This window comes from Balaenoptera musculus, chromosome 11, assembly GCF_009873245.2.
Source record: "Balaenoptera musculus isolate JJ_BM4_2016_0621 chromosome 11, mBalMus1.pri.v3, whole genome shotgun sequence".
Lineage (NCBI taxonomy): Eukaryota > Metazoa > Chordata > Mammalia > Artiodactyla > Balaenopteridae > Balaenoptera > Balaenoptera musculus.
The window spans coordinates 38,759,568-38,784,992 of NC_045795.1; the positions used below are offsets into that span (position 1 = coordinate 38,759,568).

Sequence of the window (25,425 nt, forward strand, 5' to 3'; positions counted from 1 at the left end):
ATTAGTGGATAAACCTTTAAAATGATTTCTCATTTGGGAGAATATGACAATTTAGTTAGGTTAACTGAAGTTTTCAGTACACTGTTGATGAAATTTTAAGCGTAGTCTCATTTTTCTGTGATGTCTCAGGTGTTTGCTGACCAGCACTTTGGAGAGTGCATGCTTATCTGGCATGTCCATAACAGAACGAACTGTGTGTTCCCTCTCTGAGGCTCTGGGCAGCAATTTCCCCCTTTGGACAGTTCAGGACAGTGAGCTTTATCATAGATTAATATCCATAGCTACAGAGTGATTTTAAATCCAGAATAAACCTAGAGTAGGGGAACGAAGAAAAGGCTCTCTTATGAAAAAAGTGAAATTTTCTTAGTGTGTCTTACAGGTTTTTAGGAATTATCTGTTCTTACAGCCTTTTTTTCATGTAACATTAGATCAAGGAAGAAGTTTTTCTTTGTTTTGTTTGCTTACAAAAATCTATACCCCAAATGGTGTAACTGGAATTAAGGGGAAGTACTTGGAATGTTCAGTTTATTTCTTTATTCTTCCAGATTTATCTGCCTTTGAAAGTTCAACAAAGTTTTGGTGTTGTTTTTATCTTTGTGTTTTAATTAATTTAATTCGTGCTACCTCTTTTCACATGGACTCCATACTAGTCAGAATCGTTCTGAGATTACGAAGATTATTTGAATCCCTTCAAGTGTTAGAACCAAAAATGAAGAGCAAATTCCTTTATCAAATGAGATTTATAAAGCTTGCAAGTCAACTTATACAAGTTCCCTATTTATTTAAATTTTAGCAAGCCATTGTTTCCAAAGGGGAGGGTTAGAACAAAAGAAAATGTTTTTTGATTGACAGTATTTTCGTTTAAAAGTTTAGCTGATCTACAAGTGACAAACATTCAAAAGAAAGGCATTGCCTTTGGATGTGTTGTAGTCATGCTTTCTGAATGCTCTGTTTTTAGCTTTTGGTGATATTTGTGCTCACACATGCTCTCTCTCAAATGATTTGAAAGTAAGTGGCAGACATCATGGCACCTCACCCCTAAATACTTCAACATGTGTCTCCTAAGAATGAGGATATTATTCTGTATAAAACCACAATGCTATATCACACTCCAGAAGGCTAACATTATACAGTAATAATAAGGTAATGTATGGTCTGTTTTTCCAAATTTTCCTAATTCTCCCAAAAATGTGCTTTTATAAATTTTTATTCCCCCTAATCCAGGATCCAGCCAAGGATCACACACTGCATTTGGTGGCTGTGTCTCTTTAGTCTTTTTTAAACCAGAACAGGCCCCTTTTCTTTTTTTTTAACTTTTTTTTGTCTTTCATAACATTAACATTTTGAGGAGTCTAGGCCAGTTGTAGAATGTTCCACCACCTAATTTTGTCTTTTCTTCTTGATTAGTTTCAGGTTAAATGTTTTTGGTAGGAATACCACATGTATACTTCCCATTACATCACATCAGGAGGCACACTGATATTGGTTTGTGTTAATATAGAAGATGCAGAGTTTTGTCATGATGCAGATCACTTGTGTGAAGGGGGAGGTTTGTCAGATCACTCCACTGGAAAGCCCTTTTTCCTTTTTTAATAATAAGTAATCTGTAGTTCATGTTTTGAGACCGTGTAGCTGTCCTGTTCCCTAATAACCTTTCATTTGGTGGTTTTAATTTGTTTATTGATTTACTCCAAGGTTTCCCCAGGGGTTTACTGATGGATGTCTATGTACCTGTAAAGCACCAGGAAATTTTTTTGTGTGTATATATTTTTCCAGGGATACGGTCCAACACCTCCAGAATGTTTAAACGATCTTTTCCCTCTGTTTTTGAGGTGGCTCCTGCAAATTTCTATGCATCAGAGAGTGTTTTATAAGTGGTAGGTTACTAGAATTTGGGAACAAACCCTGTTCATCTAATTTTCCTAATTATCTTGCCCAGCATCACACAACAAGTAGGTACTTAATTTTTGTTGTTGTTTGTTTGAGAACGCTTTGTTCTGGCCTTTCCCTCATCCTGAGCCAAGCATTTGGATCTTTTGTGTTTGGCATAAAGTGTACTAGAAAATAAAGCAAAGGGCTAAGCCCCTGGTTTTTGGTGTTCTCTTTGAAGATTTGGGGGCACAGCAAAATTTGATTTGTGTCTTTGTTGACACTGAAGTAAATTTAGACACTGGAAATTGGAAATGATTTAAAACACTATATCAACTATATTTAGTTGTCTAATTATCAGTTGTTTCAGTAAGACATTTTTCACAAGTGTAAAATAGCACTTTTTAACTGTGTAGGCAAGAGGGTCCCACAGGTGACTTAGGGAGCCTTATGTCCATTATTAGCCTAATACTGAATAGCTGTAGAAGTGATTAATTCTTGTCTTCCCCTGCTCAACCAGGAGAGCAGTATGGAATTCATCATGGCAGCAGCCAGCAAGGTGTGTTTTGTTTTGTCTTGTTGATTAGCCTGTTGGTATTTGCCTTGCATGAAAAGTGTCTGTCATTTAGGTGACTGATGATAATAATAAGAGTTAACATTGGAATAGTATACTTTTAACATACATATTATACCATTTAATCCAGAAGATCACTCTGTGAAAGTAGATACTATTTTTATTCTAATTACACAGGTAGGGAAAAAAACTTAGAGAAGTTAAAGTAAGCACATTAAACAGCTTGTAAGGAGCTTCAGATTCCTTGACCTTTCTGTCATTCCAGTCTAAAAGGTAGAGGTGTTCTCAGGAATCTAAATATGAACCAAGCATGGCCCTGCTCTCAAGGATCTTTTAAATACAACAAGTGTGTTGTCTTACGAATGTATTATAGACAACAAATCAAGGGGAGAGCTAAGGAAGTACAGAAAAGGGCAGACAACTGCAAAATAGAAGGTCAAGTTTGGTAAGATGGAGGTAGCATTTGAGTGGGAAAAATGGGGATTTTATTTTTCTTTAATTTTTTAAATTTTTATTTTATTTATTTTTGGCTGTGTTGGGTCTTCGTTGCTGCATGTGGGCTTTCTCTAGTTGTGGCGGGCGGGGCTACTCTTCGTTGAGGTGCACGGGCTTCTCATTGCGGTGGCTTCTCTTGTTGCGGAGCACGGGCTCTAGGCACGCGGGCTTCAGTGGTTGTGGCTCGCGGGCTCTAGAGCACAGGCTCAGTAGTTGTGGCGCACGGGCTTAGTTGCTCCACGGCATGTGGGATCTTCCCGGACCAGGGCTTGAACCCGTGTCCCCTGCATTGGCAGGCAGATTCTTATCCACTGCGCCACCAGGGAAGCCCAAGAATGGGGATTTTAAAAAAGAGTGACCAAGAGCATGGAGATGGGAAAGCACGGGACTTGTTATGGGAGAAGAATTAGTCTGGTTTGGCTAGAGCATGAGCTGCATGAAAGAAAGTAGTGGAAGCTAGACCTGAAAAATAGGTAAGGATCATGTTGTGGAGGGCCTGGAATGCCATGGTAGGGAAGAACCTCATTCCAAAGGAACTCTTGCGCAGGAAATGAAAAATATGGCTCTATAAAAGACCCAGTAATAATCATGATAAATGTTTACATTTTTAAGTTATGACTTTGTGCTAATCTCTTAACATTTGTTATCTCATTAATGCCTCACAGTAACTCTATGAACAAAAACTCCATCCATTTTACAGATGTGAAACTGAGGCTCAGTGACTTTAAGTTTGCAAATGTCAAACAGATATTGCTGGAGCTAGGACTCAGACTGGGGTCTGTCATTTTGAAAGCCTGTCCTGTTTTCCACTGTGATATATTATCATTTCTTTTATCACATCACCTGATAAGTTCTTAATTCTCTGTCAAGAATATGGCTGTAGGAAAAGGATGTTTTCAAAGTTCTGAAAGGACTACTTCTCAATGCGTTATCATGCTAAGGAATATAATCACTATCAAACCTGACTTGGTCTGCTCTCTCATTTGGGATCAGAGCTGGATGGGAAATTGAAGAGTTGGATGATGTTTCATTTACATGCCTCACGACATCAATACATGCTCATAGCAAATGTTTTTATTTTCCTTTTCAGTGTTTAACCTTATTGGCCCTTAGTAAATCTTGGGTCAGGTAAAGCTCAGTTCCTAGGGGCATTTAAGATGCATAAAGAAGTGATACTTTTCCTACTAAAATATGTTTCTTCTCAGCAGGTTGTCTACTTATAAAAGACAATGACTACTGATGAAGCTGCCAAGAACAATGGAGAAAGCCCCGCAGCAGCTGTTGCTGAACAGGGAGAGGATATTACCTCCAAAAAAGATAGAGGAGTATTAAAGGTGAGGCCACAAGGATGAATGACATTTTGGGAAATTTGCTATCTGGAAAGATTGTCAATAAAAATCTTCTTTTGTTTTTTTGGCTGGAGGTGGAGATGGATAATGTTTATTGAGGCTTACTAAGTACCAAACACTGCAGTTAAATTCTCATTTTGTCTTCATAACTGGAGGTTTATTTTTAATCCCAGATTATAGATGGTAAAACTGAGGGCCAGCTAGGTAAATTGACTTGCCCCAAATCATATGTCTTAGTAAATGCAGATCTGGGGTTCAGGTCCAAGTTATGTCTGACTCCAAAAGGCTGTCTCTCTCTATTCTCAGAGTGTATAAATGGGTTATTATTTTAATATAATATTTAAGTATATTAAAGCTAGCAAATGACAATTCAAAAGACTTTTTTAAAAGAAAAAGAAAAGCTAACTTGCAGAGTTCAAAAGGATTGGTTTTTTACATACAAATAGAATTCCTGTGTGCAGTGCAGGTATTTTTTTGAGGTTTCATCAGAGAATATATCTCACTTTTGAATTAGCTTTCCTCCTTAAAAACACTTTTTTCATTCTGTAATTAATCATTTTTACATTTTTTTTTAAATCTCACAGTGGTTTCGTGAGACAGAGTTCTTTTTTTTGTTTTATGAGCTTATTTATTTATTTATTTATTTATTTATTTATTTTTGGCTGTGTTGGGTCTTCGTTTCTGTGCGAGGGCTTTCTCTAGTTGCGGCAAGTGGGGGCCACTGTTCATCGCGGTGCGCGGGCCTCTCACTATCGCGGCCTCTCTTGTTGCGGAGCACAGGCTCCAGATGCGCAGGCTCAGTAGTTGTGGCTCACAGGCCTAGTTGCTCCGTGGCATGTGGGATCTTCCCAGACCAGGGCTCGAACCCGTGTCCCCTGCATTGGCAGGCAGATTCTCAACCGCTGTGCCACCAGGGAAGCCCCAGAGTTCTTTTTGATTCTTCCATTTATGTATGGAAGATATATATGTGTTATTATTCCGTATAATAAAGAGAGGTTAAATGGTTTTAGTCATACTAAGTTCTTTTTTCTCCTACACTGTTGTTATGCGTTCAAGTTTTGTATAATTAATTTTTTTTTTGCTGAAAAGATTATCTTAAGCATTCTAAATATTACCACTAAGCTGAGTTTTAACATCTCCTTGTGTTATCAGTAGCAAACGAGAATTTTTTTAGTTTGTTTTGGCTAATCTTGCTTATGTGCAAGCTTTTTTCTGCACCTGAATCTCTTCCGAATATACATGTTTTACTATTAGCTTGCTATATGCCAAGCCAAAGTTTGAAGACTTGAACCTGTAGAATAAGGGCTTTATGCTATCTATAGCATAAGATGTATATTATGGTATCTTCATTCAGAGGGCTTTTCAACCTTGTAGCTCTGTGAATTACTCATCCCATACTCCAGAATGCCTCTCAAGACAGTGGAAATTCTGTGGGCTATCCTCAGCATCTCCCTACCTCTGTTTAAGTTCTCCTCTTTTTCAGAGCACTGGTACAGAGAACATGGCTCCCAACTTGCCTGAGGCCCTGCTTTGTTCTAGGGAGTAAATCTAATAAGATTTTTAGGCTTGTAAGAAACATTTAGAGATTATAAACCCTTTAAATCTTATGGTTTATCACTGTCTAAAGCCTCATGTTTCACCATGGCTTTTGGTTAAGATTAGGTCTTTTAACTCTGTGACCTAGAGCAATTTAGTAACCTATCTGTGATGAAGTTTCCTCATTTGTAAAATTAGAGTAATAATACTGCCTACCTCATAGAATTATTGAGATTACGTAAAGCATTTAGCACAGTGCCATGATTGTAATAATCTCTCTTATTAACTGTTACTGTATATATTTTTTAAAAGACCAAGGCAGATCTGGGAAGTGAGAAACTAACCCAGGAAGATAAAATTTCTTTTTGGAGCTTACATTTTTAAAATGAATTGAGACTAGATCATATCCTTAAGACAGCTCCAGATTTAGGCACTAAACTCGTCTTGTTGGGGAAACCGGAAGTGATACCACAGTATCACTTGCTGATGTGAACAGCTCTGACTCCATGGTAGCCATTCATCCCATATGCCCAGTTACTTGGTTATAGTCCTAGAAATGCAGATTCCCTCCAGGGGAGGCTCAGGCTCCTAAATACTGCATGCAGTTCATGAACACAAGCACTTCTAGAATATCGTGTGATTTCTTTTAGATTAACTTTTCTGAAACTTTTTTTCCCCTTGAGTACTAGAAGGGCAGTAATGATTCTACTTTTTTTTTTTTACTAGCACTTAATATAATTTTTTAAACTGTAATTATTTTTTCCCAGCTGTATTGAGATATATTTGAAATATAACACTATGTAAGTTTAAGGTATACAGTGTGATGATATGATACACTTAAATGTTTTGAAATGATTACTGCAGTAGGGTTAGTTAACCCCTTCATCACCTCAGATAATTATTTCTTTTTTGTGGTAAGAACATTTAAGATCTATTCTCTTAGCAGCTCTCAAGTATATAATACAGTGTTGTTAATTATAGTCACCACGCTGTACATTTGATCCCAAAAATTTATTCATCTTATAACTTGGAAGTTTGTACTCTTTGACCAGCATCTCCCCATTTTCCCCTAGCCCCTGGCAACCATCATTCTACTCTCTGTTTCTGTGAGTTCAGCTTTTTTAGATTCCACATATAAGTGATATCACACAGTATTTATCTGTCTCTGACTAACTTATTTCACTTAGCATAATGCCCTCAAGGTACATTCATATTGTCTCAAATGGTATTATTTCCTTCTTTTTCATGAATGAATAATATTCTATTATATATATATATATATAATATATATATACCACATCTTTATCCATTATTTCTTTGAGATAGTGATTTCATTTCCTTTGGATTTATACCCAGAAGTGGAATTGCTGGATCATATGGTAGTTCTAGTTTTAATTTTTTGATGAAACTTCATACTGTTTTCCATAGTGGCTGTCCCAATTTATATCCCTACCAACGGTGTACAGGGTTTACTTTTCTCCACATCCTCATCAACACTTGTTATTTCTTGATTTTTTGATTATAGCCATGAGTTCCTTGTATATTTTCAGTATCAAATATATGGTTTTTAGATATTTTCTCCCATTCCATAGATCGCCTTTTCATTTTGGTGATTGTTTCTTTTGCTGTGCAGAAGCTTTTTTTTTTTTAATATATATATAAATTTATTTTATTTGTATTTATTTTTGGCTGCGTTGGGTCTTTGTTGCTGCATGCAGGCTTTCTCTAGTTGCAGTGAGCAGGGGCTACTCTTCATTGCAGTGCACAGGCTTCTCATTGCAGTGGCTTCTCTTGTTGCAGAGCATGGGCTCTAGGTGCGTGGGCTTCAGTAGTTGTGGCTCGTGGTCTCTAGAGCGCAGGCTCAGTAGTTGTGGCGCATGGGCTTAGTTGCTCCGCAGCATGTGGGATCTTCCCGGACCAGGGCTCGAACCTGTGTCCCCTGCGTTGGCAGGAGGATTCTTAATCACTGTGCCACCAGGGAAGCCCACAGAAGCTTTTTAGTTTGATGTTCCACTTATTTATTTTTGTTGCTTGTACTTTTGGTGTCATATCCAAAAAATTATTGCCAAGATTAATGTCAAGGAGATTTTTCCCTTGTTTTCCTTTAGATGTGTTATAGTTTCATATCTTATATTTAAGTCTTTCATTGATTTTGAGTTAATTTTTGTGAGTGGTGTAAGATAGGGGTCCAATTTTATTCTTCATAGGGTTATCCAGTTTCCCCTACATCTTTTACTGAAGAGATTATCTGTTCCTCATTGAGCATTCTTGGCTCCCTTGTCAAATATTAGTTGACTGTATATGCTACGGTTTATTTCTGGGTTCTCGATTCTGTTCCATTGGTCTGTGTGCCTGTTTTTATGTCAGTACTATTCTGTTTTTATCACTATAGCTTTTAATATAGTTTGAAATCAGGAAATGTGATGCCTCCAGCTTTGTTCTTTCTCAGGATTGCTTTGACTCTTTGGGATCTTCTATGGGTCTGTATGAATTTTAGCTTTTTTTTTTTTTCTATTTCTGTGAAAAATACCATGGGAAATTTTGATATGTCTTGGATTGAATCTATAGATGTTTTTCAGTAGTATGGACATTTTAACATTTTTAATTCTTCTCATCCATGATCACAGGACACCTTTCCACTTATATGTGTCTTCTTCAGTTTCTTTCATCAGAATCTTATAGTTTTCAGTGTATAGATCTTCCACCTCCTTGGTTAAATTTATTTCTAACTATTTTATAGTTTTTGATGATATTGTGAATGGGATTTTTTATTGAGGTATGATTGACATATAACATTTTATTAGTTTCGGGTGTACAACATAATGATTTGACATTTGTATGTATTATGAAATGATCACCACAATAAGTCTATTTAGCGTCTGTCACCGTACATAGTTTAAAAAAATATTTTTGTGATGAGAACTTTTCAGATCTATTCTCTTAGCATCTTTCAAATATGCAATACAATATTATTAACTGTCGCATCATGCTGTACATTACATCCATGACTTATTCTGTAACTGAAGGTTTGTACCTTTTGACTCCCTTTACCCGTTTCTCCCACCCTCCCCTCAAACTCTGACCTCTGGCAACCACCAATCTGTTTCTGCTCTTTGTATCTATAAATTTAGTTTTTTCTTTACTTTTCTTTCTTTTTTTTTTTTTTAAGATTGCATATATAAGTGAGATCATACGGTATTTGTCTTTCTCTGTCTGACCTATTTTCACTTAGCATAATGCCCTCAAGGTCCATCCATGTTGTTACAAATGGCAAGATTTCATTCTTTTTTTTTTTTTTTTAAATAAGTTTATTTATTTGGCTGCCCTGAGTCTTTGCTGCTGCTTTCTCTGGGGCTACTCTTCGTTGTGGTGCGCGGGCTTCTCATTATTGTGGCTTCTCTTGTTGCAGAGCATGGGCTCTAGGTGCATGGGCTCAGTAGTTGTGGCTCTCGGCCTCTAGAGCGCAGGCTCAGTAGTTGTGGTGCATGGGCTTCGTTGCTCTGCGGCATGTGGGATCTTCCTGGACCAGGGCTCGAACCCGTGTCCCCTGCATTGGCAGGCAGATTCTTAACCACTGCGCCACCAGGGAAGTCCCGATTTCATTCTTTTTTATGGCTAAATAATCATCCATTGTGTGTGTGTGTGTGTGTGTGTGTGTGTATACATACATATATATATATATAACATATACAAATATATATTTTCTTTATCCATTCATTTATTGATGAACACAGGTTGTTTCCATATCTTGGCTAATGTAAGTAATGCTGCAGTGAACATGGTGGGGGTGCATATATCTTTTTCAGTTAGTGTTTTCATTTCTTTTGTATGAATACCCACAAGTGGAATTGTTGGATCATATGGTAGTTCTACTTTTAATCTTTTTAGGAACCTCCATACTGTTCTCCGTAGTGGCTGCACCAGTTTACATTCCCACCAACAGTGCAAGAGGTTTCCCTTTTCTCCACATCCTCACCAACACTTTTTATTTCTTGTCTTTTTGATAACAGCCATTCTGACAGGTGTGAGGTGATATCTCATTGTGGTTTTGGTTTACATTTCCGGGATTGTTTTCTCTATTTCTTTTTCAGATATTTTGTTAGTTTGTAGGAACACAACTGATTTCTGTATATTGATTTTGTAATCCTGCAACTTTACTGAATTCATTGATTAGTTCAAACACTTTTTTTGATGAAGTTGCAGTAATCATTTTTTTTCCTTTAGAATGTCTAGGCTTTTGAGCTAAGAAAGTTATAGAATCTAAGTTCACAGTGTTTACGTGGTGATATGAGGGAGGGGCAAGGAGGACGCATCTCAAAAAAGAATTTAGGAGCAAATAATTGAATTCTTTAGATAAAAATTCAGACCCTTCCCCAAAAAAGATGTTTATTGGACATTAGCTACCATCCTTTGTTATCTAATAAAAATGATTAATTTGGCATAAGTGATTGACAGAATAAATTATACACCACATGCCTGGATTTGATTTTCTTTTCCCAGAACTGACCAACTGCATTAGTGTCTTGCTCTGCCAAGAACAAAATAAATATACTGGATTTTATGATAGTTAAATGTTTTTCAACTTGGAGCTTTTTGGCATTTCCTTTACTAGAACACAAGTTATTCAGTATCATATCAAACTGTGCAGTGGTACTGTTTTTTTTACACGTTGAATATTCTTCAAATAGTAGGAAGTATAACCTTTATATCAGGAAATAGGGCTTTTTGAAATTAAACCAAACTAGTGGAATCGAGTCAAAAGATAATGTTTTTAGCAAAGGAGAGAAGTAAAAATCTCACCTTTGAAACTTTGCTTCAGACTTCTTTTTGAATGTTTTTGAAAGTCCACTAATCTTTTTGGTCTAATTCCGTTTGTACATGGACTAACTGTGTTTTGAAAGATTTCAGTGTCAAAAGATGGGGCATTAAACCAATGAAACAAGATCTATCGATTAATTATTTTGAGAGAATAGTGTGATTAACAATACAATTAAATATAGCATTAAAGATTTAGAGTAGTACAGGATAATTTTGTAACAGTGAGGATCATTGAGAGAACTGGGAGGGAAGCCTTTAGAAAGGACAGACAGTTGTTTGCAAATGTGCCTGAGTGATGTGGAAGGGACTGTGTGACCTCTGTATTCTCTGATTAGAAATAAAATGTTTAACCTCATTTTTCTTGACGTTTGTCTTTTCTAGATTGTCAAAAGAGTGGGGAATAGTGAGGAAACCCCAATGATTGGAGACAAAGTTTATGTCCATTACAAAGGAAAATTGTCAAATGGAAAGAAGTTTGATTCCAGTCATGATCGAAACGAACCGTTTGTCTTTAGTCTTGGCAAAGGTAAGAGGGTATTTTTTTTTTTGAGTTGTGTTTTGCTTAGATTTATTGCTATTTATATTATATGGGAGCTAGTGGAACCTATCCTTGCCAAAAGTAAAGATATTTTGGAGCAGTAGTTCTCATGGATCCTATCCTTGCCAAAAATAAAGATATTTTGGAGCAGTAGTTCTCAAAGTATGGTCCATGGATCCCTGTGGGGTCCCTGAGATACTTTTAGGGGGTCCATAGTGTCAAAATTATTTTCATAATAATACTAAGATGTTATTTATTTATTTTACTGTATTGACATTTGCACCGATGGTACCAAGCTGCAATGGTGAATATTTGCTGGAGCCTTAGCACAAATCTAGGCAATGGCACCAAACTATACCATTAGTATGCCCTCACTCACTGTTTAAATAAGAAAAAAAAGAAGGCCAGTTTTACTTAAGAATGTCCTTGATAAGGTGTAAGACATATTAATTTTATTAAATCCTAATCCTTGAGTTTCACATTGTTTTGATATTTTGTGACAGATGGGAAAGTGCACATAAAGCACTTCTGCATCCCCAGCTACAGTGGCTATCTCAAGGGAAAGCACTTGTGTACTTGCTTTAGTTGAGAGCTGAACTAGCTGCATTTTTTCCATGAAGCACCATATTTATTTTAAAGGGCAAGCTATGATTATTCAGACTTGATTTTTCCGTATTTGGCAGATATTTTCTCGCAAATGAATGAAGTGAGCCTGTCACTTCAAGGACAACAACTGACAGTATTTGTTGCCATTGAGTTTTCAAGTGAAAATTACAGTTTTGGAAAATTTGTATCTGCTACTCAGAGCTTGACAGCTTCCCAAAACTTAAAAGACTTCTGTTGAGATCAATGAGTATTAATGAATGTGATTTTTAAAATATCATGAAATGAAATGTGTTAACATTTGGAAGATTGTGTGACTCAGTGAACAATATTTTCCCAATGACCAATGCAAGATGTTATGCAATGAGTAAAATTATGCATGAGTAAAAGGTCCATTTGATGTGTAAACTAGAACAATGGATTTTAGCATAACGTAATATGAAAAGTTCATTGATACCAGTTTCAGATTCCACATTGCAACTAACCTTTATGAAACTCCCACTTGTCCAGTTTTGATGTAGTATCAGATTACATTCATAATTATCTGAAAAGGCTATTAAAAAACTCCTATCTTTTCTAATTATCTATATGTGCGGGTTTGGATTTTTTCCATATACTTCAGCCAAAAATTGCAACAGATGAATCTAAAAGTAGGTATGAGAATCTGGTTGTCTTTTATTAAGTCAGACACATTTTACATTTGTAAAATTATAAAACAACGTCACTCTTCTCACTCATTTTTTTCTTTTGGGAAATATAGTTATTTTCCATAAAAATAATTTATGTTAACATATGAGGTTATTGTTATTTTAAATGAACTGGTAAATAACTATTAAAAATTTTTTTAAATATGGTAAATATCAATAGATACAGCATACAAACAAAAGGACCTTAGGGTCTTCAATTTTTAAGATGTAAAGGGTCCTGAGGAAAAAAAGTTGAGAACCACTGTTTTAAAATCTTAAATGTGATTTTTTACTAATTTCTTTACAAATGCTTTTAAATGTCTTCAGTTAATTTAGTATTCTTATTTTTTTTAATCTTGGAAGAAGAATAATAGCCCATACATCAAATTGAACTTTGTGGACCATGTGGCTTGTTGGAAGTTAGTGGCTGAATTACAAAGTCTTTTTATTCTTATCTGCCACAGATATAGTGGACTTCTAGTTTGTTCCCAGATCAAGTGTAGGAGAAAAGGGGCGATCCCCCCCATTCACCACCATGGCTCAGTGTTGAATAATTCCTTTCTTTTTCTGACTCTACACCTTAGTTGAGTTGCTAGCTAAGCAAGGATGTAGGAAAGGAAACAGCAAGTAGCTAAAGAGTTAAACTCTTTCTGCCTCTCTGCCTTCCCTGGTACCCACAGGCATTTGTATGTCATGGTGACTTCTGCTTCCTGTACAGCTGTACTCCCTCCAAGCTCTAGTGCTGGCTGTGCCACTGCTCCCTTCTCCTTTGGGTCCTCAGTGAGTTAATGGCTCATGTGAGATTAATCTTGTGTTCAATAAGATAGCAATCAAAATCGAATACAGATTTTTTTTTCTTAACATAGCAGATAAGGATGACGGTTAACTTAAACTTTTTTTCATTTTTGTTGATGTAAGGATGTGAATTTCCAGGGCCACCAGCATGGCTGTGGCATCATTATTTAATTTAGATGACCTCAGAGCAAATGGCCTCATCAGACCTCTTTGTTCCCACTGCCCCCCGCCTTTGAATTTCTGTCTTGAAAAAGTTGGTAGGTTTAAGATAATAGGTCTCCTCTCAGCAGTTATCTTTGCAAGTAGACTTAAGAATTGCTTCTCTACCCAGATTTTCTCAGTAAAACATGCAATGGTGAATGAGTCTTTCATCTTTCCTAGAATTTTGAGCAGAGAGAAAAGAGGCAACTTCCAGTTGACTTGGTACCTATGGCACACCTATCTAGAGATAGTGTTGTCTCATGGGGAGAGCATCCAGCTGGGTGTTGGGAAGCCAGGGTTCCTGTCTTTGCTCTTTCCTGTGGTATGTTAACATGAGTAAGCCACCTAACCTTCCCTGCTCTTACAAAAAGGAAGCGTCTGTAGAAGAGCTTTGAGATTAATCCTGAGTCTTAAGATTCCATTCTTGTATATTCTGCAAAGAGTACAGGAACAAAAACTGCAAAGGACTAAACCCAACACAATTACAGAACCTTTAGAGGCCCCCTTAAGATGATAATTAGAAATATGAGACTAGAGCAGTATCCCTCTGGTAAAACTTCTGTAACATAATGTGTTATAGTTGCCTATAAAACAAACATTGGTTAGGCAGTTTATAGCTTTATACCTATATGTTATGGCAGTAGCTACTTCATAACATAATGAAGAAAAATAATATAAATAACTGTAGCACAAATATTGTACATTGAACTCTCTTGATCCCTTATATTGTACCTCTCCCAAGGGAATAAATAGAAATATTTCAATGGAAAGTCACACTGATTTTGGGGTTCTATTGTGACTTCAGTATTTAAAATAGAATCATAAGAACTTATCTATAAAAATTGCATTAAAAATACACATACCATATGTATAAATTTGAGGTATACCTACACATTGTTTGTATGTGTGTCTGTTGCTCTTTTTGTACCATCTTTGAAACTCTGTGCCTCACTTCCCTCATATATAAAGTGATGATAATAATAGTATATACAATTATATGTTGAGGATTAAATAAGATATTACACACCGTTGCTTAGCACTCAGCCTAATACGTAGTAAGCACTCAAATCTTTTGTTAACTGTTGTTGTTACAGTACTGGGATTATTGGCTGGCTTTACAATGGAGTGGCAAGAGCTGTGTTACAGCAGTTTGGGTCCTCACTCCTATTTACTATGCCTGCATACAGACCTTTTGAATGCTTAACCATCTTTTTTAGCCCCAGAAAGTCTGGAAAAACAACAACTGGATCAATCTAAGACAATTGGTTATCACCACTACAGAATATGTTACAGAAATTAGAATGATGATGGTTTCCCTCACTGGATTTTCTTAACTAAATCTTTGTTACATGTTCTGAATTCCTAGAACTGTGTCCATAACCCATCTTAAAAGAAGTTGAAATAAGAATGACAGGATTTTCAAGTATACTTCCACAACAGGGGTTCTGTTCTTTCCCCTTCCCTGCCTGCAGCAAATATGTTATCACTAAAATTGGGAAGGGATGGGTTTGGGGGCTGAAAGAATTGTATCTACCTCTGTTCTTATAAGTAAATCCAAGGACACTAAAGCTGCACCCCTTCCCCATCTACCCCTATAAAGGTCTGGTGATTTCTGATAAAAGGCTACTTCAGTGAAGTGGTTTTTCGTGTTCTTCGTATATGACTACCATGGTTGGGAACTATGAAGATAAAAATCCTCTCTCTTATATTCTTCCCCCAGATTTGAGAAGTAAGAGGAACAAACCAGTCATTTTGGATTTTTCACATACCTATACTTCTCTCTTACTATTGAGATTAAACCATAATGAAGTAAATATCAGTGATCTGCCTTTAACGTTAATCTAACCTTATTAGATGCATGATGACCCATGATTATAGGTTAAAACATCTTTTAATTTAGCAGTCATTAGCATATTGGAGTAAAAGGGAGAAAGTATGTTGAAAGACTAATGGCTAATGCTTTTTAAGTACTTACAGTGCCAGGCAAAGGGTTTACATGCATTATCTCATTTAATCCTCACACCAATCCTATTATTACTTTATAGATTTTTTTGTACAATTTGTTTAGTATAGTTTAGGTGACAGTCATATTAACATCTGTGTATAAGACTGAGTTTTTTATTGAGGTACTATTTACATATAATAAAACTTAACCCTTTTAAAGGGTGTATAGCTTGATGAATTTGGGTAACAGTTGTGTAACCACCACCACAGTCAAAATATAGAACAATTTCCTCACCCTGAAAAGTTTTCTTATGGACGCTGGGCCATGGAATCACTAATCTGGCTTCTGTTACTATAGTTTTGCCTTTTCCAAAAATTCATATAAATGGAATCATATGTCATCTTTGGCATTTGACTTCTTTCACTTAGCATAACGATTTTGAGATTCATGCATGTTGAATTGCCAAGCAGCATTTTACAAGTATGGAAACACCACAATTTGTTCATCCATTCAAAAAATCGGACATTGGGGTTGTTTCCAATTTGGGGCTATTATGAATAATGTAATGAACATTCATATACCTGTCTTTGTGTGGCTATGTTGGGTAAATTTATTTTGGGGTAAATACCTGGGAGTGGACTTGTTGATCATATGGTAAAACATATGTTTAACTTTGTAAGTTACTACCATACTGTTTTTTCAAAGTGGCTGTACCATTTTGCATTCTCACCAGCAGTGTTTGAGAGTTTGTTTTTCACATGCTTGTCAACCATTAGTACTATCAGTCTTTTTAACTTTAGCCATTTTAATGGGTGTGAAATGGTATCTCATTTTGGTTTTCAGTTGCATTTCCCTGGTAACTGGTCACATTGAGGGTATCTTTTCTGGTGCTTAGTGGACATTTGTATGTTTTCTTTTGTGAAGTATCTGTTCAAATCTTCTGCCCATTAAAAAAAAAAAAAACAATCTTTTTATTGAGTTGTACTCAACAAGACAAGCACTTAATCAGATGTGTATTTTGCAAGTATGTTCTCCCAGTCTCTAGCTTGCCTTTTCATTTTCTTAATTGATCTTTCAAAGAACAAAAGTTTTTAATTTTGATGAAGTCCACTTTACCAATTTTTTAAAAATGTTTTAGGTACCTACTATAACCATTTTAGTTTTGGTTTGCTTTGGTTTTTTTGTTTACATATGAGGAAACTAAGGTACAGAGAGAGATTAAGTAATTAGCCCAAAGTTATACGGTAAGTGGCAGAGCCAGGATTCAAAGCCAGGCAGTGTCTTTCAAGTTATGTTAGATATTAAGGTTTAAAACTAGCCTAAACACTAGGTATAGAAACAAAGTAGGTCCTGGTCCAGCAGAATTTACTGAGTGCCTGCTGTACACCAGACATTTTTCTTACAGGAATGATGTAGTTAATGAGGTTTATCAAAAGCAAAATTATTGCTATTACATGCTTGGTATTGTGGGCCTAATCCCTATTTTTAAAGTTTTATTTTTATTTGAAATGTTTTTTTTTTTTCACATATTTTAGGCCTTGACAACGTTTTACAAGTAGTAAAATACACTTACTAGTAATGGGTAACCATGCAGCCAGCTTCTTGTGGGTTGTGGTTTAACCATGTGTTCCCTTTAAATTGCTATTGATACTCTTGCTCCCCCATAAATATATTCTTAACATCTGTTAACTTTTTTTTTTTTTTAACCTGCAGTTTAGGAGCACTCAGGATTCGGAAAGAAGGCTTTTAGGCCAAAATATTTAATTTTCCTAACCCTCCCCAAAAATGTGAGCCAGAAAGACAGCAAACTTTCAGAAAGTACTTTCTTTGGCTTTACCTGGTACTTTCTAATAGAGGAAGAATGCTTCCAGTTTCATCGCTGAATGGATATTAAGGAGAAGCTAATTTAGGCAGGGGTGAGAGCAGACTGGGGCAGCTAACACATTTCTAACTCCATTTAAATTAGATACTGCAGCATGGACCGTGTTCCTTTATTGAGTATAATATTGTGGTGTTAAGTTCTTTGGGAAATAAAAAATATCAACACATGACTCCTGCCTTCAGTATCTAGCAGTTTAGCCGGCAGAGTTGATCATTAAGGTTTGTCCCAGCACAGATTATTTTCTCCCCCTGTTTTGAATATGATAACCATGAGGGTGCGGGAGATCATTCTGGTGATCGGTTTTCTTAGTAATTAAATAGAGAAATGGCAAAAATATAATGTAACATAATACATATGAACACTTTAAAAGAATCTTAACATATAAACGAGTTTGTTGAATTCATAATCAGATACTTTTGTTAGGGAATAGGGATGATTATCAGAGCCCTTTTATAAGACATTTAAAAATAAGACTAAATAAATTTATAAGAGGAAAAAAATACACAGGAAAAACTTTGCTTTATCTAGCGTAAAAAGAAGAAAGACGATGTCAATATTATCAATGGTTTCAAATGCAACATGCATTTAAAGGTTAGATAGTCAATAATTTTATCAAGGATGCCAAGACTGTTTTATTGAGGAAAGGACAGTCTTTTCAACAAACAATGCTGGGAAAACTAGATATTCACATGCAAAAGAATAAAGTTAGACCCTTACTTTACATCACATACAAAAATTAACTCGAATGGATCAAAGATATATAAGACTTAAAACTGTATTTTCTTAGAAGAAACTTGGAGGGAAAGCTTCTTGACATTAGATTTGGCAATGATTTCTCGGATATGACACCAACAGCAAGGCAGCAAAAGTAAAAAATACATAAATTGGACTACATCAAAATTAAAAACTGTGCATCAAAGGATACAATAATGGAGTGAAAAGGCAGCCTAAAGAATGGAAGGAAATATTTTCAAATCATGTATGTGACAAGGGGTTTAATATCCAGAATATACAAAGAACTCCTATAATCAACAACCAAAAAACCTCAAATATCCTGATTGTAAAATGGACAATGGACTTAAATAGACATTTCCCTAAAGAAGATATACAAAAGGACTACAAGCATATGAAAAGATGCTCTACATCACTAAATCATTAGGGAAATACAAATCAAAACCACAATGAGAGGGACTTCCCTGGTGGTCCAGTGGTTAAGACTCTGCACTCCCAATGCAGGGGCCACGGGTTTGATCCCTGGTCAGGGAACTAAGATCCTGCATGCCGTGTGGCACAGCCAAAAAAAAAAAAAAAAAAATTTAACAATATCACCTCACACCATCAGGTACTATTAAAAAAAAAAAAATAGAAATTTGCAAGTGTTAGCAAGTTGTGGAGAAATTGAAACCCCCGTGCACTGTTGGTGGGAATGTAAAATAGTGTAGCCACTATGGAAAACAGTATGGTAGTTCCTCAAACAATTAAAAATAGAGTTAACCTATGATCCAGCAATTCCACTTCTCCGTATATACCAGGGTCCTAATGAGATATGTGTACACCCATATTTGTAGCATTATTCATTATAGCTGAAAGGTGGAAGCCACCCAAATGTTTGTCTGTAGACAAATGGATAAACAAAATGTCTTATGTACATACAATGGTATATTCCTATAAAGGAGTATTATTCACATGGGACAAAACTGATGAACCTCGAGGACATTACACTAAGTGAAATAAGCCAGTCACAAATAGACAAATACTGCGTGATTCCACTTACATCTAGAGAAATCTAGAGTAATCAAATTCATAAAAACAAAGTAGAATAAAATTCTTGCCGGGGCTTGGGACAGGAGGAAAAGAGGAGTAGTTTAATGAGTAGACTTTTAGTGTTGCAAGATGAAAAGTTCTGGACATTGGTTGCACAACAGTGTGAATATACTTAACTGTGCACTTAACAGTTGAAATGGTCATTTTTATGTATTTTACCACAATTTAAAAAATTTTTAATCAGTAAAAAAGAATGTTCTAAAATGGTCACTATAGTCTTTATTACAAGTGAAAGTATTCAGTGATTAAATTAAAATGTCATATTTTAAAACGTGTATGATTTTTTCATAGACTTTATTCTTTTAGAGCAGTTTTAGGTTCACAGCAAAATTGAGCGGAAGGTACAGAGATTTCCCGTGTACCCCCTGCCCCGCCATGTGCATAGCCTCCCCCTCTTATCAGCACCCCCTCCAGGATGGTGCACTTGTTACAATTGATGAACCTACAGTGAGCCTATAAAATTTGACCTGGATTTTCTTAATCAGAAAAAATTATATAATATTCTGCAGAGAGAAGAAAAAAGTACAGTGCATTGCTTTTATACTGGGCTTTGTACACTTCTAACGTTTTCAATTCCCTTATAGTTAGGTATATATAAAAAGCATTTACACTTAAAGATAGATACACTGTATATTTGTGTAAATATATATTCTTATTTCAGATTTTGTTACTAATGGAATAGGACTACTGAAATGGATAAATTGTGTTTGAGCCGGTAAAATTGAAGTCCAGAACAAGTGGAAGAATAAATTGCGTTTACATATTCTTGGTGTATTATACCTACAGTTAAGACCCTAAAGATCAAAAGATCCCAAAGATCAAGAATCTTAAAAATGTTTATGCTTTGACCCGGTAATTCTACTTCTAGGAACTGAATCTAAGGAAATATGGTAGAAGCTTGCTTAACCAACTCCAGACTAACTGCTGCTCTCCGTTCTACTCGTAAATACACTGAGTGATACTGCTGGTTTCCTATTCTTCACTGTGGCCCTGCACTCTGCTTCAGCCAGTTGAGTGAGCTTGTCAATGCCCTCCACCCACAGACACTAGGAAAACAACTATAGTGAACAAGTGGGTTTATTACTCGTAGGAGGTAGAACTCGCACACATGGGAAACTGGAGGTGTCTCAGAGTGTTCAAAAGGTCTTTTATAGGATTTGGACTTGTATTAGGTGATTTGGCGAAGAGTTTAAGGAAGAAGGGATTTGCTCTGGATTGGATATTGTTGGGATGCAGGTGATTCTTTGGGTATCTTAGTAAATCTTATCTAGAAGGAGGGCTGACTGGAGTGAGACTAAAGCTGCACCTGTAGAGAAGCAGAAGTCACTCATGTCACCAGGAGAGGGGGATGTTTGGTATTTTGTAGGTTGCACAGGGACCTTGTTTTTTGTCCATGCTCAGACAAAATTTTGAAGTGTTCTTGTTTTGTCTCACTTTTTCATGGTCTCAGGGTGACCTTGTCTGATGTTGATGTTTTGTGAGTTTGTTATGTCCAACAGGAGAATAACATGGCTTAGCTGTGTGCCCCAGGCCAGCTTCAGAATCACCAAGGCCTAGCTGTGTCGGGCAGTTTCCAGACATTAGGGTGTGCTTTTTTCTTCCTCAGACTCTTATTAAGAATCAGTCTAAACTTGTTTATATCCATTGTCCTTTTTGTAATTATATAAGTTCATTAGATAGTATATAAAACTCTGAAATTAGTGCATAAGAAAATGGGACTTATTTCTGTGAAAACTAAGTTGAACATCTTTGGAAAGACTTATTAAAGTGAATTGCTAAAAGCCTTTTTTAAATGGCTATTGAGGGACTTCCCTGGTGGTCCAGTGGCTAAGACTCCAAGCTCCCGATGCAGGTGGCCCGGGTTTGATCCCTGGTCAGGGAACTAGATCTCACATGCCGCAACTAAGAGTTCGCATGCCTGCAACTAAAAGATCCTGCGTGCCACAACTAAGACCCAGGGCAGTCAAATAAATAAATAAATATCTTTTAAAAAATGGCAGTTTGAATTAGGGGGTGGGTAAACGCTAGGTGAAATAAGTAGGCCATTCAGAACACATTTTTACCAGAAGGATTCCGCATACTGGTTGCTTTTTACAAGTGTCTTCTACTTCTTACTTCACTTTAAAGAAATCCATGTTGTAAGTTGCAGATGATATACCATAAGTGTGATTTATATAGTAAAGATGATATAGAACTCTTATCACTTGTCACACACAGACAAGGCCTTGGACTTCTATCACAGGATTAGTGAATTAAGATACTTGGATAGGTTTTAAGTTTAAAAAAGTTTGAGGTTGTATATGTTCTTTTTTATGATTCCTCACTTAAAGCAACATTTTAAATTAACCTACAACCATAGTCCTAATGTGTCAGGTAAGAGGCTTTCATTATGCAAAAAAAAAAATTCATGTGAAGATTTAGGTGCAGAGTTGTTCATTGCAACTTAATAAGAGTAAAAAAAAAAAAGCAATTTAAATATTTATTAGTGGGAGTAATGAAATTATGGCATATTTAAAAGATGAAATAGTAAATAGCATATAGTTATTAAAAGTCATGTTTTCAGATATTATCTTTTAACAAGAAAAATGCTCATATAATGTGAAATGCAGAGTAGGCTACAAAACCAAATAAACTATGATCAGAATTTTAAGAATGTATATATAAAAATTTAATATGTAAACAAAGTTATGCATACACAATTGGAAGAAAATGAGCCAAGAAATTGACAGTTTACCCCAGATGCTGAAATTTCCGAGGTTTTTTATTCTCTGTGCTTTTATATACTTTCCAAGTGTTCTATAATGAGTATGTATTATTTTTTTTTAATCAGGGGGAAGTGCTTTTAAGAAAAGAGGTCCAAGATTGGCATTTAGAAATATACCTGTGTTCGTATTAGTCTGGCTCTTTGCTCAGCGTGTTCCTTCAGTGTCTGAAGCTCAGTGTTTAAGAGAAGCTTTAATGTTCCTGAATGAGAAGAGAGAGCCAAAGGCATAGGCATGATTTATTCAGCTTTGAGGCTCCTGTGGATTTAATAGCCAGGCTGAATGTTTTCCGACTTCTAAGGCCTAGGCATAGGCATCACCTGTGAAGTAAGCTTTTGCTGACTGTTCCAAACCCCACCCCAAGCAAAAGCCCCTGTTTGTACTCTTATGTTAGTGTTCACCATGCTTAAAAAAAGCAGGGCAGGTATCTGCTCTGCTCCACTAGCCATACTACATTGCATGTTTCTTGGAAGAAGAAGGGGAACAGCCACCTTTGTATTTTTAGTACCTAGACAGACCTTTGCTCCTCAGTAATTGGCTGAGCCTTGAACAAATATACAGTAGTAACCCCATAATATAAAGATTTCCTGAAAGAGGGTTGTAAGGTATTTGTCTTAAAATATCGGAGTTGAGATTAAAAAAAAAAAAAAATTGTTCTAAATGGCCCACGCTGAAACCATTGCCGTCTTTGAAGAGCATCAGTGACAGTAGAGCAGCCTGTCAACAGCAGACTTTACATTTATTCTGATGATTCTAGACTGTTTCCACATTGGAACCGTGTGTGGGCATATAAATTGATGTAGCCCTTTTGGAAGGGCAGTTGGGCAATATCTATCAAATGGAAAGTGCACATCACCTTTGCACTTCTAGGAATTTACCTTCCAAATATACTTGCACAAAATAGGCAAACATAAGGGACAAAAATCCTTATTAGAGTACTGTTGGCAATGTGTCTCAATAGTAGAGTGACTGGAATATTATGAAGCCACTGAGAATGAAGTAGATCAGTATGTATTTATGATGATGATGATAACTATCCTTTATTAAATACATATTATATGCCAGGCACTTGACATAATTTATCTAATAATTCTTGTAACAACTATATGGCAGGTACTATTATTATCTACATTTTGCAGATGAGGAAACTTGCACAAGGTCACACAACTAATATGGGGCCGACCTGGTATTCTAATTTAGTCAGTCTGAAGTTAAAGCAGGCTGCACATCTAACCCCTAAAACGCATATCCTATCTGCTGATGGATAAAGATATGTATATACACATAAATGAATAAATTATAAACATTATATATTTATTTATAACATTTCTATATAATTAAAATATATATCTATGTAATGAGAAAACAGTTCAGAACTGAATGTATAGTATGCTGTCATTTGTGTTTTAAATTTTTTTAAAAGCGACAGCACACAGTGGATGGATACCAAAAAAACATAACAGTGGCTTCTTTTAAGGAGGGAATGGATGACCTTTTACCTTTCACTTATATCTTTCTCTCATGTGTGTTTTAATAATTGGCATGTATACCTTATATACACTTTTAACTAAAATAAGTGTATCTGATATTTTGAAAAGTTGTAATGCCTAAGACTAAGCTGAAGTCATGAGTCACAAATGCTTTGTCCATATCTACTTACATACCTTAGTATAGGGTTCCCCTTATTCTAATCATCCTTACTCTAATCCTAACGTCACTTCTCAGTTCAAGATAACAGCTCTCTTCAAAATTCACGTTCTCTGGAGTTCATTGCTTATTACCCGATCTCACTTTGAATACTTCAGTCTTTGACATAGCACCTCAAATTTGTATATTATCCCTTGAAATTTTGTACATTTTCTGTTGTTTCCCAAAGGATTTGGGACTGCTTATTGTAAGATACAATTACAATTATATAGGTTACTATAGTTCTACAGCTGAGCAGTAAGCTTTGTTTCCTGAAAGTAGGCAAAAAAAAAAATTCTGAGTTCTGCACTTCTTGTGATTTGGCAGAAAAGGACACATATTCTGGGTTTTTTTTTTTTAGAAAAGCAAAACCCACTTTTTTTCTTACTCTAAATTTTGAGAAGAAATCTGTTCCATGGGCCTTTTTATACAATTTATACTTTTCCGGTTTCTTGTTTGTTGTTTTTGTCTGCCCAACTAAATTATAAGCTTTCTTAGGACAAATTCCATTTTCTATACTATTTTTGTTCCATTTCTGCATAGAAAACACGCACTTATTCTTATGGTTGAAATTATAAATTAAGCAACAACTGCAGCCCAGCCACATTTCAAAGATGATGTTACGGCCACTTTTCAAAGACTTAGTCTTTGAGCAGTTTAGAAACTGATACTACTTTCATCCTTCTCAGCAGAGAATCTTCTCTGATAGCCCTCAAAAAAAAAAAAAATCACAATTTATTTCTTAGTGTATAGGTCTTACTGAGGTTTTTTTTAGCCCCTACTTCCTAGCTGAATAGTATGTAGCGTAAGGAATTGGAAATTTGTTTGAACTTTTGTTTCGTGACAGTTAAGTCTTTTAAAATATGGCCTATAGCTTTCAACCACTTTTTCCTTTCTCCTAGGCCAAGTTATCAAGGCATGGGACATTGGGGTGGCTACCATGAAGAAAGGAGAGATCTGTCATTTACTGTGCAAACCAGAATATGCATATGGCTCGGCTGGCAGTCTCCCCAAAATTCCCTCGAATGCAACTCTCTTTTTTGAGGCAAGTATGTGTGTGATGTTGCCTTGTTAGCATCTGCTCTACTATAGTGCTGGCTCCAAAGCAACAGGCAGTGGAACAAGGAGCTGAGCTTGCTATTGAGAATCAGATCCAACTTATTTATTTTGGAGCTTGGCTTCTTGAATTGTTTCCCACAAACCCAAGGGATGTGTGCCAGTGCTTTCTTAGAAACGTGTCTCTGGCAGAAAACGGTCATATCCAAATAAACAAAAGACAACAGGCTTAGAAATAAAGGTTCTGGTCAGTGGTGTGAGTTATGACATACTCAAACCTGATCAGAAGACAGGATGGAAATGTGGGAGATACATGTTGAAATATACCTAAAGCTATAAAGCAAGTTGTAAAGCTATTTTCATATTACAGAGGTTTATAAATGTCACAGATCTCACTTCCTCATTAGAAGCAGTAGATGGTGATAAAATGTTATTCATCTTGTGTTGAATTATACATATTTGGCCATACCTAATTAAAAAATTAAAGAGAGGAAATGCCTGAAACATTGTAACTAGGTAGAATACACCTTTAGTTGGTTGTAGGCCTGATTCATAAGATTTAGTCTTAATTTTAAAAAGGGCATTCCATGAATCTGGGGTGGAAAAGTGGTGGCCTCTAGAGTCAGACAAAATAGTCTGGGCCAGCACTGTGTCACTCTGGCTTTTTGCCCACAAAGCAGTTTTCCTAGTATTTCCTGTCTGTCTTTGCACTGCAGCCCCACAGGATGTAGTCCTAGACGTTATCATTACATGAAGTTTCTTTCCAGGTATTGAAAAGTGCAGTGTTCTTTTTTCCCTACTTTTCC

General features: G+C 36.0%; 1 protein-coding gene across 9 annotated transcripts in view; it reads left to right on the forward strand.

The window, feature by feature from the left end:
* The window catches only part of FKBP5 (FKBP prolyl isomerase 5), a 100,546-nt gene that overhangs the window by 39,787 nt on the left and 35,334 nt on the right, over positions 1-25,425 (forward strand). For 5 of the 9 annotated variants that reach the window (XM_036870335.1, XM_036870332.1, XM_036870330.1 and 2 more), the window contains 3 exons: positions 4,144-4,272; positions 11,023-11,167; positions 24,466-24,608. In XM_036870335.1, the coding sequence (XP_036726230.1) occupies positions 4,168-4,272; positions 11,023-11,167; positions 24,466-24,608 (393 nt within the window). In that variant the 5' untranslated portion in view covers positions 4,144-4,167. Of the gene's footprint in view, positions 1-2,389; positions 2,429-4,143; positions 4,273-11,022; positions 11,168-24,465; positions 24,609-25,425 lie in introns of those variants that run through there. The other 4 variants (XM_036870333.1, XM_036870331.1, XM_036870337.1 and 1 more) reach the window with 2 other exon arrangements.